Genomic DNA, 16,782 nt, shown 5'->3' on the forward strand with positions numbered 1-16,782 from the left:
TGTTTCAGACACAGTGCTTTTGAAGTTCCGGGATGATGAACGTTTGAAGAAGCAGATTGCCTCTCTACACAGCTATGCAGAGGAGACAGTGAAGCACTTCCTTCTCCCTTGTTTCAAGCTTCCTGCCTCTGGGACCATGGAACAGTCTAGTTCTTTGGCTAGCCTCTTGTCCTGTATTCAAATCTGGAGAGGTACTACTGTAGATGGACAAGACACACACACACACACACCTCCAAGTCTCCATCAGAGGTGCTAACTGGCATTCTGAAGGTACTGACTGATGCAATGGTGAGGGATGTGATGCATAGCTTTTCCTCCCTGGCATCAAAGGTGGATACAGTTTGTGAAAAAGCCAAAACCAGTGCCTCTCAGAAAAAGAGGAGCAAGAAAATCAAAATGGGAATTCTTCAATTCCTACAAAAATGTCCTAAAGTCAAGATCTTTCATAAGGTAAAGATTTGTATAAATTAAACGTGAAATATTTTGGATCTATATGTTGAATTTCTCACAAATCAGTTAAGTTGAAATATCTGACGCATAAAATTGCCTAACTGAATAGGTCTTAATTTGTTTGATTTTATTCTGCTCTTCTTCTTGCTTCCTCATACCCCTTTAATAAAAAATGTAAGACAGGGCTCATCAAAAAGGAGCTTGCCCCTGACAGCAGATTCCATGCTGATATTTTTGCAGGTATGTCTATCTCATATCTTCATTGTTTATAAGCACACAGTTAGTAGTGGAACAGTAGAGATCTTGTGAAACTATAGGGAACCAAGGCACATTTTGTAGAACACAATACTCTCAGGTTCACCTCCAACTCTTGTCTGTTAGAGTCAACTGGTAATGACGTCCAACCTTGTGAGGATGCTACACACCCAGAGCAGGCCACAAAGGAACGGAAACCTCAGAAATCCTCATGCTTCTCAAGACTCATTGCTGCTGTAATGAGGAAGAAGTCTAGAGTCAGTCCAGTGTAACTTGCACAAATATAAGTCTAGAGGAGATCTAGAGTCAGTTCAAAGTACCTGAATATTGCATAAATAAGTCTAGAGGAAGTCTAAAATCAGTCCAGAGTGACAAAACACAACACAACACCCATTACAAATACCCAATACAAATCAAAACATTCTGGCATATTACTTTTATTTTGAATTGCATTGAGCTCAATGAGAATGAAACCAGCTAATAGGCTAACTGAAATAAAAACCATACCAATCTCTTGGTATGGTGAATGGTATAGTGTTGATGTGGGGTTATTTTAATCCCAAGGGGACTTTATCATGGTTATAGTATTTAGCAGATGCTTGTGTCCAAAGCAAGCTACAAATAACAACAATGCAACAGCCATAACCATATTGGCAACCTGATGAAACATAAGACCTCTTAGAAATCATACAGTAGTATAGATTCTTGTCGTAGTACTGTACATCAATGGTCATTCTTATCCATGATTAATACTATTAGTTATTCCTTGTGCTTGTTACTCCATTTGAGATTTTTATTTACCTTCCTGCTCCCATTGGTTTATTGTGGTCTTTACATTATAGGGAGAGGTACTGAATAACGCAAACAAGTTACCAAATGCAAGCAATTATGACGTAAAAGGTTCATTTATTCTGTCAAGGTGGTGCCACCAGGTACTTGTCATAGTGTGACAACTGAACCCAAACTCAAAAGGGCAAATATGGTCCATATGTTTGTGTTTGCACAGTTGTTTTAATTGCTCCATAAATGAGATGATTGCCTGTGTTATAACAACAGCACGGATGGCAGGTCTAAATTGTATCATGCACTGTGATGTGTTGTGTAGTGTTGGGCACCGTGTGTGGTGCTTGTGGCCTGCGCCGTGGATTGCCACTTCTCCAAGACGAGGCTTATTTCCACTGTCAGAGGCTGCACTGGGGTAGGTGTGCGATCATCTGCAGGAGGCTCTGCATCTCCGTCTTTATGAGCCTTCCCTTTCCCTGCAGAATACACACACACACACACACACACACACACACACACACACACACACTCTCTCTCTCAATGATTTCAATAATGTTCATGAAATGTATGCACATAACAAACTGCCACTGTTGAAACGGTTTGCAAATACAGAACGCTGTAAGTTCTATTTGTTCTATTCAGAGTGTCACTCGCAGAGAGCGCACACAGGGCAGTTTTTAAACTGTAGAGCATCTTTGCACTTTCACTGCACTAGACTGAATTTACAAATACACCCATGGGGCCCCTGCCAGATGTAGCCAGTAGGAGATGGGTAGACAATGAAACACATGGTGAGTTGTCTTGTCATTTCATAATGACAAAATCATCATGTATTAGGCTCATATGTTTTCACCTTTGGCATCTCCTTGTTTGACTTTCTTCTCCTCTTTCCTCTTCTCTTCTTTTCCCTTCTTTCCTTGTTCCTATACGGAAGGAGGATATCATTGGCACATTGACTGAGGTCATGTATTCAAACATGGAAATGGAAATGCATTCCAGCGCGTACAAATATGCACAACAATGTTAAGAAACTGACAAAAATTGTTTGCGTGTACAACCAAGTCTCTGCAGTGATTTAGGGGACTTAATGTGGAATGAGAAGGAGTGGCCCATCCTCAAGTGGCACAGGCCTGGTATGACACACTCTCGTGGGTCTCAAAGGCCCTTGGGTCTTCCTCATGTGGAACATCTAATGCTCACAGATGCAGTGAGCAGCTGACACTGATAAGTGCTGTGTTGAACCAAAGCAAGAGCGTTCAATTTGGCAAAGTAGAAGCACAGAGAGAAAGAGAGAAAGTGCGTGTTTATAGGGCTTGTTGTGTGGAAAGCTATCTTGGCTACCTGTTCCAAAGCAATTAAGCAATTAAGTGGCCTTGCATTGCCACTGTTACAGTAAATGGAATTTCTGAGTCCTCAAGTCATCATTTCTGCTGAAGTTTATGAATGAAACATGTTTCTAGATCCCACCACTCAGATGGATAGGTACTGTAGCTTCCAGGCTACCAAACACTTTTTACCAACTCAATTAGGCTACTGTACAATATACAAACCTTATTAAGTACTATAGGCTTAAACCAAATGTATATCTGACATAATGTGCGACATCAACATCAGGCAGCACCAGTTAACCATATCTGAGTTATTTGATTGGCTACAAATTTGACTCAGTACAGATCGGTAACGGCACAAGCATTCTTTGAGGCTGGGTAAAGCCTATTCAGCTTTTCTTGTAAGTTATGGCCTAATTTCCTCAGTGTGCTAAACAAAACAAAACATGTAAAAATGCTTGCACTGTACACACATAACAAAAAAAGATACAAGGGTTTTGTTCAGGGCTGACACCTTGAGCAGCAGGTTTTGTAGGTGGTTGAGTTTAAGTGGAGGGGTGGACCTACTGTAGCCTGGCTAGAGCCACCACTTCTCAATGAGACCTGGTCTGGGAACCAAACGTTCATTTTCTCGCGCCACTGATGTCTATCAAATGCGTCTGTGCATAGCTCATCATCGTCTTGCTTTCCCCCCTGTTCTGTGTTGTCCCCTATCTGAGGCAAAAATGAGGGCGGTAGTTTCCAGGCTGCCTTAGCAGCGTGAATCAAATCGCGCAAAACGCAGCTTGGGAACACCCAGGCTAGGGTGGACCTTTTTGCACCAGAGATTTTAATCCGTTCAGTATATACGCTTTTGATCCCGTGAGGAAAATTCAGTCTCTGCATTTATTCCAATCCGTGAATTAGTGAACACGCACACAGTGAGGTGAAGCACACACTAACCCGGGGCGGTGAGCTGCCTGCTAAACAGCGGCGCTTGGGGAGCAGTGAGGGGGTAGGTGCCTTGCTCAAGGGCACTTCAGCTGTGGATGAGAGCGTGGGAGAGCAGTGCTCAACAGCAGTGTTAAGGCCATCGCCCACCAGAAGCGTACGCGGCGCGCCGCGCCACGAAAAAACTTAGAATTCCATTGTTTTCAATGGAGCATCGCCCACTGGAAACGTCTGCCGCGCAGCAGCCGCACAGAGATAGAAAACTATTCTAAAATCCTGCGCGGCAAGCCCAGACCGCCGAACACCGCTGAACGCCGTTTCTGGTGGGCGTTGGGCTTTACAGGCCCTCACCTGTTGCTGCTGTGTCTGACAGGTTGCCTCTAGGACCCCAAGATCACACAACAGGTGGACACTGTCCTGACCCAACACCAGGTTTCGGAGGTCCAGGTGGGTGGAACCCAGAGACTGGTAAACTGGAGGCTCCTGCACAAGCTCCAATAAAGACTCCTTCTTTTTTTTCTTCTTCTTATCCTGGCAGACAACAGAATGAACAAAGAAGATGCATTACTTTCAGTCTCCAGTGGATTTTCATGTGTTTCATTTTCATCAAAAAGGGATTCACAATAAATCACATGCACTAACAAATAAATGTTTTACATATCATGTAAAGACTATTTTTCTTGTGTTGGCAGGTAGCTGGATGAGAAACAGGATAATGTATAGAATGCCAGTCAAATAAGTCCCTTGAGGGCAACCCAAGACCCTTACACTGCACATCAGGGTCCGGTTCACCCTGTCGGAACTTATTTTCCTGATAATGCGTTCTATTCATTACATACGCTAAAAATCTAATTTAAGGAGGAGATGTATGTCTACATTTATTTGTTTGATGGCTTGAAACAATACGTCTACAAAACCAGTGACTATAGGGACTAACTGTGGGGACACAGGAGAAGACGCCTGTCTTGGTCTTGTTAACATAAAGTGTAGTAGGATGGTATTGCCAGACACATACAGGACTGGACTCGTTGGAGAAGATGGATTGTCACTGATTGTGTTCATGAGGGACTGGGCTTGTCAGGTAAGAGGTTGGTTTCACAGTCCATTGCATAAATTTGGTAGTTCACATGGTGGGCTAATTAATGACCTCTTTTGCTGATCCTTTTTTGTCCGTTGCTGATTTGGCCCCTGGTGTCTCAGAGGAGGATGCTGGCCATGAAGTGACCTGCAGAAGAAACATGAAGATAATAAACAGGCAGATGATAACAAACGCCACAATTAAATGGTAATAAACACATGGAAAGAGACAGATCATGTGAAGTTTCTTCTTCTTTCTTCTTCTTGTTTCGGTGAGAAGCCGGCAAGTAGGTGGTTAGTCAACAACCAAACAAACACAGTTTAAAGCTAGTCTTTTTAATTACAGAATTGTTCACATTTATTGCCACCACTGGTAAAGATGAGTAAAAAGAGCCATCAAAAAATCATCTAAAATAACTACCCTACTGTACCTGTACACTAAAAGCCTTTGTGTCATATATTTCTCCAGCCATTCATAACAGCTACCATTTTTACATTATACTATTTGCAATTGATCTCTGTAGACTTCTATGAATATGAATCAGGACTGATGTTGATAACACAACAACAGCCAATAATCTGCACTTAAATGCAGATAGTTTACGCAACAAGATCAAGCTGTTGATAATGGCACAGTAAAGACAGACAAAGGACCAATACATCTGGTAGAGTGGCGCTGGATTCCAGTGCAAGGCTGATGTAGTTCTAATGGAACCACATTTGACCAATTTAAGCTTTAAGTTTTACGCTTTATTTCTTATTCGCCTCACTTCTAGTAGTTTCATTCTTTAGCGCACAGTCACCTCTGATTTTCACTTTTTTTCTTTCATCCAGTATCATTGTGTATCATTTCTTGTTCTGTGATCTGTGCACTAAGCACAGAATGAGGTTTCTGTATCTACTGCCTACCTTCTCCTCCTCTACGCTCAACCACAGGCCTTGCAGGAGGAAGTTCTTCAGGGTGGACAGATCTCTGATCCGGTGTGTGTCTGAGTGCTTCAAATCCATGGCCTCTGCCCACGAGTGAACAATACTGCTGTACTTCATCACTGGCAATGCTACGAGAAGGGGACAAATGGATTGAGTGAGGGAGAGAGGGAGAGAGGGAGAGAGAGAGAGAGAGAGGGGTAGGAAATTACTGTGCCAATGTAACCAATGTTTACTGTTTGTACAGAGCAACAAAGCCTCATATGGAATTAATGAGGTGTAGACCAAGGAGGATCAAACCCTGGACAAAACCACGGTGTTGCAAACTACTACTAATGACAAAATGACTTTAATCAGGTCTTAGGCGCCTCTGTGTGGCTCCATGTGGCTCTAACACTAGAGTAACTCCAGAGTTATTGCAATGCAGTCTTGAGTGAAAGTTTGGGTCTGTGTCGGACGTATCTGTATTTGTTTATGTTTGTGCGCATGCCTGTGTGTGCACATGCCTGTGTGTGTGTGTGTGTGTGTGTGTGTGTGTGTGTGTGTGTGTGTGGAGTTCTCACAATCCTTTGATTCATCTCTAGTCCCCGACATCAAAAGAGCATCTGCGCTGACGGCTGCCTGAGTGATATCCACCCCTTGATGCACCTCTTCTCCCTGAGAGCTGTTGGCAGTTTCTTGGTCCTTTAAGTCCAGTTGTGCCAAAATTGAGCCTTGTCTCTGGATACATAATAAAGACAGTCAGAAATGAATAATGAATATTACACTTCACAAAACTGCCATGTAAAAATGACACAACTAATTCCTCTCCATATGGCAACAAGCTAATTATGTTGGAATATATACCCTGACAGCAGGTGGCTCAACGAGTCATGAGTTGAGCCACCTGCTCCATCAGTATTATCACACAGAATGTAGCAGCTACAAAACATTACGGCAGGAAGTGGCTTTTCAAGTCTATCTCTCTTTCTCTCTCACACATGCTTGCACGCACTCAAATTATGTATAAAGCTGTTTGTTGCCTGACTCTCAACACATCATTGTCATGCTGCTGTCAAATCATTGATTTACTCACTCCAGTGGAAACACTGGTATAAGTGTCTTTTATAAGTGCTGAGTTTTTCTAAAATGTATAGTATATGTCATGTCTGTGTTGTTTGTGTTTTCTGAATGGTCCCCTGAGTCTGGCACTAAAGACGATGATCATGCTAATGACGATGATGATGATGATGATGATGATTATATGTGTGCTTAATGGTTGTGTCTGTGTGCGGAGTTAGAGACCTGGTCTGTGAGGAACTGGTAGGTGACGAGGTAGTTGTAGCTGACCAAGGGGAAGTCAGCAGAGGCACTGCTCTGAGGGACGGGAGGCTGAGGAACACCTCGGATCACTCCAAAAGACACATTCACAACAGCCTCATCTAACACCAGATCTGAGGACAGGAAGAGAGGACATGTCAAGGACACACGCAACAACACACACGCACGCACGCACGCACATACACACCTAAACAGACGAACAACAAACAGACAGGCCAAAAGCTACATGGACAGATGGACCAACACACAGAGAACCTTTGAGCGTTGCCAGCCCTTTGAAGCGATGGCGGTCTTGAGGGCCAACACGAGTGCCATCCAGGTACAAGAGGCGAGGCAGGCGGTCAATCATGAGGCCTGGGTAACCAGGGCTCAGCACTAGTGGGTTTCCCTCCAGAACAAGTGTCCGCAGGCACGGCAAGGTTGACACGGCCTCCAACATGGCACCAAGCCTCTCAAACCCACACCAGCTCAGGTCAAGCGATACCAGCTGTGGCCTAGAGGGGGCACAGAGTCGTAGGTCAATGCCACAGACCAGACCAGGGGCCTCGTGAGAATGTGCGGTCCTCCACGCAAACTTCATGTCTGGCCTACGCACATTTTCAGTTTCGTCAGTTGGCGACACGTAGAGGCAATGCAGCGCAACAACATTAGTTGATCACGAATCAAGGCCTTTATTTGCATAGCATATTGTGAAATGTGGGCTATTAAAAATAACACTTCAAAGTAGGCTTATGTTTCTAGATAAATGGGCACAGAACATGCGTAAATACTAGCAACAGCCTATATCTGCAATTAAAACTGTAGTCTTATCAGAGGATATCAAGAATTAGGCAATGTGAAACATATAGAGATATAGTGCATTTACAGTAGCTCCATGATTATTCACTGGCTTATCAAACATTTCAGATTTAACATTAAGAGCTTTAATTCCTTCCTCGAAATCTGCGATGAACGGGGTCGGCTTCACGCACATGTCCATGCTTAAAACATTTTCCGGGTGTTTTCACATATTTCCGATAGTTTACAGTAAAACAAAACACAATGGGACAAGATGATCCGCGTGAATAGCTGTAGCTTGCCTAATATGTGCGAATTGAATAATTTTCCTGACTGACTGCATACTTCGACTTTCCTCGTGTAAGCATTCACATTATTGTTGTCACACTTGTGCAAAATACAGGAATATGATCCAGAAATCGTTGTGGCAAAGCCTGGATAAACTTCTACTATGGATGCGCGATGCGTGGTCTCTTACTCGGGCACGAGTGATTTAATGACCTTTTAATTAATGCAGTCATTTTGTAATGCTTCAAATAGCCACCAAACCGCGTTATGTGAACCTTGTCACCTAATTGCAGACTGACCAATGAATCTGCCATGGCCTCTGACCCTAGTAGAGACTGCCATGCCACTACTGTTTAAAAAAAAAAAAAAAAAAAATGTTTTTATTAATTACAGATGATAAAGACGTAAGTTTCTTTGCCATTTTGTCGGATAAGAGCACTTCTACCTCGCAATCGCTGGTAATAAACTTTTAAAACATTTTTGATTTGATTATTGCATTTTGTAGCAGGTTTGAGAACGGATGGATCCACAAATGAGTTTTAACTTTTTTTTTTTTAGTATATTTTTTTGGCTTTTTATGCCTTTAATGAAAGGGACAGTGGAGAATCGACAGGAAGTGAATGGGAGAGAGAGCAGGGATGGGAGCCGGAAAGGACCACGGGGCGGGAATCGAACCCGGGTCGCCAGCGTACGATGCAGGTGCCCCAGCCAGTCGAGCCACAGCTGGGCCGAGTTTTAACTTTTATTAATATTGTGGGATAAGCCCATAAAATGAGTGTGATTGAGGGAGGAGAGAGGGTGGAGTATAATGCTCGTGCATGTGCATGAATTTTTTTGTGTGCAATGTTTTAGTAGGAATTCCACGCAAGTCTTTGTACATGAGGCCCCAGAGGTACAGAAGCAATGGCAAAAAAAAAAAAAAAATGTTAGTGCTACACTGATGACCTAGAAACTGCTTAGCATATGGTATTCTAAATAGGACTGTTTAATCTGTAACCTCTGTCTTTAACTGTCATTTTAAGTTGTGTTGTTGCCATACACAAACTGAACATTTTCCCATTACAATCTATTTCAAAGCGTTATATAATGTGTTTAAAAATAAATGTGTTTCACTACATTTTCCAAGTCATTTGTATTAATTTTGTATCTGTATTTATTTTGTATGTGCATTAATTAATTTAATCTAGTGAACAACACTGACCAGAAAGAGCTGGAAATGTACTGGAGGTCTTCAGTGGAACCCAAAGGATTTCTACCCAGACCAAGGTGCTGTAGGCAAGGCAGATGGTGTTCACGTACTCCCCTAAGGCTGCAGATCTCATTGGCATACAACTCTAGCACCTTAAGCAGAAAGATTCAAACAGAGCACAAATAAGGGTGGGGATGAGCTAAAAGGAAATGTATCTTTACTTTATCTCATGTTTGCATAATGTTTAGAACAGTGGCATACACATAAACTTGCATGATTGAGTGTGTGTGCTTGCTTCACCTGAAGTGTCAAGGGGATATGTTTTAGTGGGATGTCAGAAATGCAGTTGACACTAAGCACTAGCTGTTCCAGTTTGCTGAAATGCAGAAGCCCTTCATCTATGAGTGAGACCTGCCAAACACACACACACACACACACACACACACACACACACACAGATGAAATAACCTTGACCCTATTCCAGAGTCATACTGAAAGTGACTAATAGAGAATATTTTCCATGTGACATGGACATGACACAGACCTTTGAACTTCACACATATCCTGAGACCAACTAGTTCTACCAATAAATATTTCAAAAGTCTATCATAATGTGATGTGCTTTGGGACTAGCTTCACAAATCAGAGTTGTTGCTCCAGTTGTTTCTCAGCACTTTCACAGTGTGACTAGTAGACTACTGCCACTGTCTCAGCCTGAGGGACTACAGCAGCAATGTCTTTCTCTGCTGGTGTCATGACATGGTGAAATTCACTACAGTGATGTTATGAGCGGAATGACTAACTACATCAGACCATCAGATAAGAGGGGGAGGGCACAAAACTATGCTGACAAGTGAGAGTGGGTGGTTTCCATAATATCATCAAGCTCTCCCCTACTAGTCATTTTACCGTTTAACAGAGGGCCTCTTTCTAGCAATACTACTTCATAGAATGCGTTTCTTATGCCTGCAATATGTCATGTATTGCCTTCCTCTCGCATTAAAGCAGAACAATGCACTCATGGTCAACTCTGAGCTTTGAAAGTAAGGGCTACATAACGTTACATGGCACATTTTGACTACTGTATGTAGCACATAACACTACATAGCACATTTGACTATGTAGCACATAACGTTACATGACACATTTTGACTGTATTAAACACATTAATCTATGAGAAACCTCTGCGCTGTGTGCACTACCAAGTGGGGGTGCATTTTGAGTTAAAGAAAAAAATTTCAATATATTATACACCATCAAATATTTCTGCAAATAATATAAAGATTGATAAATTGATCAGTGATCTTAATGATCTATTTTACAACGGGAAAAAACGTCATGTTATCACTTTGTTCTGTGAGTAGTTTGCCAGTTCTGAGCTTAGATAGGATCTAGCACACTTAGTTCTATCCTGAGTGGAAACAGTGTGTTGTACTGTAGGTGTGACTCTGCAGTGGTGATGTGTGAGAAGCCAAGGGAAAAATGAAAGGGCTCAGAAGAGGCCGGTGGGAATGGAGATTTAAGAGTTGATCTAATTCAATGTTTTTTTTCAATGTCTTTCATGTGAGAACAAGGAAACATGTATCTGTCTTCTTGGTCTTCAAAATATTTCTGTGGCATTTCCCCACCAACCCTACTATAACAATCATACGATTTGATTTTTCACTCACCCTTTGACCTACCACACGTATGGATGTGAGAAAGGTATACACAAAGTCGTCACTCAGACACTCAGATTTCCGCACACAATGCTCCCGAAGGGCTGCTACTTGGTCACTCCATGATCCCTCATACTTCCATGGTGACCGTGAGCAGGTAAGAAGGTCGATTAGCGAGCCCAGTTCCTCTGTGTTGGCCTCTTTGTTAGATGTCTCATGTGTGTCATCTGTCCGCTGTCACACATTCAAACAAAAAAAAACTAATTTGGCAGCAGTCCACACTTCCTGCAGCAGTCAAATACAACCCAAAATACAACCCCAGAAAAAGTTGTGATGTGTAAAATGCAAATAAAAACAGAATGTGATAAGTCTCATAAACCCATATTTGGCAGCAAAAAGGACATACATTAGACAACCGGGTTGGCTAAGTCTAGTAACTATTATATTAAGAAGTGATTTTTATTATAACAAATCTGTAGCGGTCCTGTTACAATATCGAATGTCGAAAATGAAAATTTTGATTATTTTATGGAATAAATCGGCCCTCTCCTCTTTAGGCCAGCTGAGTCCATGATTTCCAAAAAGAATAGCAAAGTTTGATTAGTCAGTCCACAGGACCTTTTTCCATGTTACCTCCATCCAATTCAAACACGCCCAGGCCCAGATAAGACGGTGGTACTTTCTGTATCATGTCTCAGTAACATTTCGGCTGCAGTTTTTGGACTGAGTATCAAACTGTGCACATACTGTAGGTCTGGCTTTGATGTAGTGCCATGTGAGGACCAAAGCCATCCGATTGTTTTTTCAGCTCCTTCCCTCGTTTGCAAAGATTTCTCTGGATTCTCTGAATGTTTTAATAATATGATGTCCTATAGATGATGAACTTCCCCAAATACTATCCTGGCTCCGCCCTCCAACATATTTCCACTCAATTGTCATTTCCCTTCACTATGTCATCTGGGTCTGCGGTCTATTGCAGTATATTCTGCCTCTTTGGGAAGCTCTTTTTCATACCGATCATGTTGCCAGTTACCCTAATTAGTTGTGAAACATTCTTTCTTTTGTTTTCTTTATCATTACACAACCTTTCCAGCATTTTATTACCCCCGTCCTAACGTTTTGGACTTTGCTGGTATGAAATTCAAACTTAAAATGTATTTTAAAATAAAGAAATAATAATAAAATAATAATGAAATAGTAAAGTTCTACTTTTATTCACATTTTACAAAACGTCTCAACTTTTTCTGATTTGGGGTGGTACAGTACTAACCAATACAGGGTAGTGTGTTCTCTCTCTCTCTCTGTGTGTGTGTGTGTGTGTGTGTTGGGGGTGGAGCAAGATAGACTATCCCCAGTTTGATAGGGACCAAACATGACCAACGTCAGTACGGACATGATTCCATTATACAAAGTTTATCTTCAACAACGAGGGTCAAAATCAGTCAGAGAGCATTTAGGTTTTGCATTGGTTGAACGGCAGGACCATTTTAATTGGACGGCCTGTTTGTGTGAGTCAGGCCAAATGTCAGTCCATTTCCATATTTACTAGCAATTTACTTCCAGGAATGCAAGCTGTGCTACGTATGAGTTCTAGGTTAGAGCCAAGCATAGCGATTCCCTTATGCAGTACTGTACAGTACAACAGAGGAGGGAATCACAGAGTATTTAATCGCGATACTTTGGCCATGATAAAGACAATATCATGATACAGTGATTATGCAATACTCAATATATTGCAAAAGATCCAACACACACTATATAAACCGCTCACAAACAGTAAGGAAACTTGACTTTGGTCCATTATATCTCCACTTTAATAAAACCAATCACTAAAGTGTTTTATGTCATTTTCATCGTTTATTAGTCACCTTTACAATGAGGTACAGCTTGTAAGCATTGGGCTCCCATGGAATGAGCAACACAAGCAAACGTGTAAGTAGTGCCAATGAAAAATGTGCCAAAATGGCCTGTTATGCTGTTGGAATTCACCTTTGTTACTTCAAGCATTGATGATTGCACTCTCCCACAGAAATGAGGAAAACAAAACATGTTAGGCATACATTCTTCATTCTACATTCTATACTCAGTGTCAGGGTCCTCAGTAGCGTGTAGAGGATCCATATGCAGCTTGGCACCTTCTTCTCATGCTGGTCACCAACCTGGCTACATTCTGCTGTGGGATGGCATTCCATTCCTCGATAAGGATCTGTTAAGTCAGCCAACCTGGTTCTGTTGGTGACTCTGGCACGTACAGCACGCCCAAGCTGATCCCACAAGTGTTCAATTGGGTTGAGGTCTGGACTCACGTCATGGCAGGCCATTCTATACTCTCCACTCCCAAATTCTGGAGGTACTCTCTGATGATCCCAGCTCAATGGGGGCGAGCGTCGTCATCCTGGAGGATGGCATTTGGTCCCATATTCTGGAGATATGGAATTGCCACTGGCTCCAGAATCTCATCCCGGTATCTAAACTCACCTGGTAGCACTTGAAGCCTAAAACGAGATGTCTGGCAGCAGAACCCTATTACTGGCCATTTTGGTACATTTTTGGATGTCACTACTCAGACATTTGGCTGTATTGCTCATTCCATGATTGCCCTATGCTTACAAGCTATACCTCATTGTAAAGGTGTCAAATCAACGATAAAAATGATATGAAACACTTTACTGGTTGGTATTACTAAAGGGGGGATATAATCAAGATATAGTCAAGTTTACTTTTTGTGAGCGGTTTATATATTTTAGATAAATGATACAACACTTGTTCTAATGTCATTGTTGTTGTAATGTCATGTAAGTTACCATAACTTTGATTAAAAGAAGGTGCTCGCTGAAGTGATGTTCACTGATAACATCCCAGATTAAACTAAGAAATCAAAACTGAAATCTAACTGAATATGTGGCAGACGCACATCACAGAAGATGGACCTCAGGCAGGGGTGTAGTTTTAAAATAAGAGGTGGGCAAACTATGAATTCTGTAATCACAGTAAGGTGGACTGCACCATGCGGAATCTTTTTTTTTTTTTTCCAGAAAATGTTTGATGATGGTTGAGGTTATTGTCCAATGTTTGTAACCACACCAGTGGTATTAAATGGTTCCTACAGTGTTGATAGGTGTAGGCTACATATTGTGAATGTGGATAATACAATGTGATTTTTGAATGTTGAAAGTTGCAATTGGTGAATGATTTCTTTTCAGAGGTGGATAAACGACTTCTGAAATGTTCAGAGGTGAACTGTGTTTATTGCGTTTAGCCTCCACTCCCTGGTCTTAGGTGTCTGTGCCGAAGTGTGTAAGTCACAGTGATATTTCCTTCCTTCAACTGCTCATGAATAAAATAGCCTACTTGGGACAAGTAAACTTTGAATTAAATTGACTGAGTGCGCTGAGCCTCAACAATAGTAGGCTAATGACAAAAATAGAAAAAGACATGATGAAGCATGTTGAAATTGAGCATAGGCTACAAGTGAATTAACTGAAATTACACAACAAAAGCAATAGTTTGATCATGGCCCATGATGTTCTGATCATGGCTAGCCACGTCCTGTGTTGACATGTCCATACATATTTTAACACGCATATTAACTAAAATCCGTCTTTGGGTGCAACACCCAACCGGGGCCGTGCCGTGTAGACAAGGTAGCCTAGTCCATGGCATATATTCCAAGTAGGCCTATGGTATAGTGACAAACCTGGGCAAGTGATAACCCCCCCTAGGCTACTAGAAGAGCTGACTTCATTCGCCTAACAAAAAAATGTCATTGGACTCTTGTTGTAGGAGGTTACCACTTAGGCCTACTCTGAGTTAATGTAGCCTACCCAATTTACCCACTATACCCACTATAGGCCTAGTTAGAATACCCCCCGGCCTAAACGAGAACATTAAGGGCTAGCCTAAGCTTCGCGACACATTTGAGATAGGCTACTATCTGAGAACTACGTAGGAGGATAGCCTAATTAGGCCAATCATGTGATCACAAGAAAAACATGTAGGCTAGTGGGCGCAAGACACGATTCGAAGGCTAAACAAACCAATTGTGCAATTAGCTATTTTATTTTGCGTGTCAGTTTTCAGGGCGTATACGGGCTCGTAGGCTACTTATTGCAATGACACCGAGTTAAACTTAGGCTCGCAGCTAGGCATGACACCACCACACCTGCCCGAAGAAGAAACGGCAAAATCCTCACTGATATCCACACAACCAGCCCTCCACAACACTAATCAGTCACTCTCACCAAATCTTACCCAGCTCCCTTTGCCGCAGGGAAAGTCTCTCAGGCACAAACTCTTCATTTCATTCTCAATTACTGTAGACAAGGCACAGATGGGTTTCATTGTCACTGGTCACAAATGGGTAAGAAAAGAAGAGGGTATTCTTTCCAGTGGGGATGCCCACTACGTTCGCCCATCAGTCACTTCCTGGAATTAGGCTACGTTCTCCTGGGTTGCCAAGCAACAGGTGTACACATTCCAGGAAGTGACTGATGGGCGAACTACCACCCTGATTTGAAAAGATCTGATGTTCTTTATAGATCAGTGGGGCGAACGTAGTGGGCAACCCCATAGATATAAAGCTTTATAATATCTATGGGCAATCCCACTGGAAAGAATAGCCTACCCGCTCTCCTCCTCTTCTTTGAGCACAGTTTCAGACCAAAGATTCTAAAGCGCTACGCCCTATGATCTTTGTCAGACAGGCTGCTCAGATTTTAGAGCGGAGCCCTCCAACAATTTAGCAAAGATCCTCACTTCAGCGACCCTCTCTTAATGTAGGTCTAGCTAGCCTTCACGAGACTATGTAAAAAGAGATGTATGGATGGCTGCGAAAATAATACTAGCCTAGGCTATGTCTAATAGGCTAATAGACGATGATAATAATAATAATTAATAGCCTAGGTCTAATGAATGATAGGCTAATAATAATAACAATAATAGCCTATTATAATAATAATAATAATAATAATAATAATAATAAACGATCTGGAACTAATCTGAGAATAGCCTAAGAGGAAGAAATCTGCACTTTAGGCCTATGAATTTTGTCTGGTCTTCCTCTGCGATTAGGCTAGGCCTATATATATATATATATATATATATATATATATATATATATATATATATATATATATATATATATATATATATATATAGGCTATATATATATTAGACATTTGCAATGTCACTCAGTGGCGATTCTAGAGATTTGTAACAAGGGTGGCCCTAGTGGGGCACTGTGGTTAATTCAAGGGTGGCATCTAGATAAACAGAAACTAGCACATAAATTAGCACATATGCATGAGTAAAACCATGCACTAAGCACCATACTCATAAATCGAAGGACAAAGACCATACTCTAACATCAAATGTCTTTGTAATTGGATAAAATGTCAAATACAGTTTTCAGCTCATTTTCAGCTCTGAACAAAACCCATTCAGAAATTAGGCCATTTGAGCAAAAGTGGAAGTGTGAAATGTTTTTTTGCCAGTGGTTCTTAACTGGTCTGGTTTTGGAACCCATAATTTCACATGTTCATAGAGTTGTGACCAACGATATATATATTTAGCATTCAGGCCAACGAATATGGTGAGGTAGCCTACATAAGACACGCAAAGTGCCTGGCCTACTTGTTTGGAAATTAAATGCAGATGTTTGGCATTACATTTGTGAAGTCTTTAACTGCTGATACTTTTCAAAGTACTCGACAGGTTTGTCTTTGACAGGGGTGCGTTGTTTCCATGTGCCATTTTAGTTCGGATGGTTTTATGCTCTCATGTGCACCCCACACTGTCTTAT

General features: G+C 41.7%; 1 protein-coding gene across 4 annotated transcripts; it reads right to left on the reverse strand.

Moving 5' to 3' along the window:
• Window positions 1-1,137: 1,137 nt before the first annotated feature.
• On the reverse strand, window positions 1,138-15,393 carry LOC134089245 (leucine-rich repeat-containing protein 43-like). 4 transcript variants are annotated; one of them, XM_062543635.1, is made up of 12 exons: window positions 15,234-15,393; window positions 11,007-11,216; window positions 9,625-9,735; window positions 9,337-9,476; window positions 7,326-7,564; window positions 7,035-7,183; window positions 6,314-6,470; window positions 5,733-5,881; window positions 4,894-4,971; window positions 4,098-4,277; window positions 2,342-2,411; window positions 1,138-1,964 (listed from the first exon to the last, which is right to left on the reverse strand). In XM_062543635.1, the coding sequence occupies exons 1-12, from the start codon at window positions 15,321-15,323 to the stop codon at window positions 1,786-1,788; spliced, it is 1,752 nt and encodes a 583-aa protein (XP_062399619.1). In that variant the 5' UTR covers window positions 15,324-15,393; the 3' UTR covers window positions 1,138-1,785. The 4 variants fall into 4 exon arrangements, with proteins under 4 accessions (XP_062399619.1, XP_062399618.1, XP_062399620.1 ...); XM_062543634.1 differs by having other exon boundaries at window positions 10,995-11,216; XM_062543636.1 differs by lacking the exon at window positions 15,234-15,393 and adding an exon at window positions 11,730-11,816 and having other exon boundaries at window positions 10,995-11,216.
• Window positions 15,394-16,782: the final 1,389 nt, after the last annotated feature.

Source organism: Sardina pilchardus, chromosome 8 (genome assembly GCF_963854185.1).
Source record: "Sardina pilchardus chromosome 8, fSarPil1.1, whole genome shotgun sequence".
In the NCBI taxonomy this organism is placed as follows: domain Eukaryota; kingdom Metazoa; phylum Chordata; class Actinopteri; order Clupeiformes; family Clupeidae; genus Sardina; species Sardina pilchardus.

What these genes read in the sequence shown, in the direction of transcription:
- LOC134089245 (XM_062543634.1), bottom strand. Translation starts at nt 15,323, where the DNA reads ATGAAACCCATCTGTGCCTTGTCTACAGTAATTGAGAATGAAATGAAG. An exon ending in ATATCCCCTTGACACTTCAG is followed by an intron (nt 9,477 to 9,624) that starts GTGAAGCAAGCA and finishes TTTCTGCTTAAG; the next exon opens with GTGCTAGAGTTGTATGCCAA. An exon ending in TAGAGATGAATCAAAGGATT is followed by an intron (nt 5,882 to 6,313) that starts GTGAGAACTCCA and finishes CCCTTCTCGTAG; the next exon opens with CATTGCCAGTGATGAAGTAC.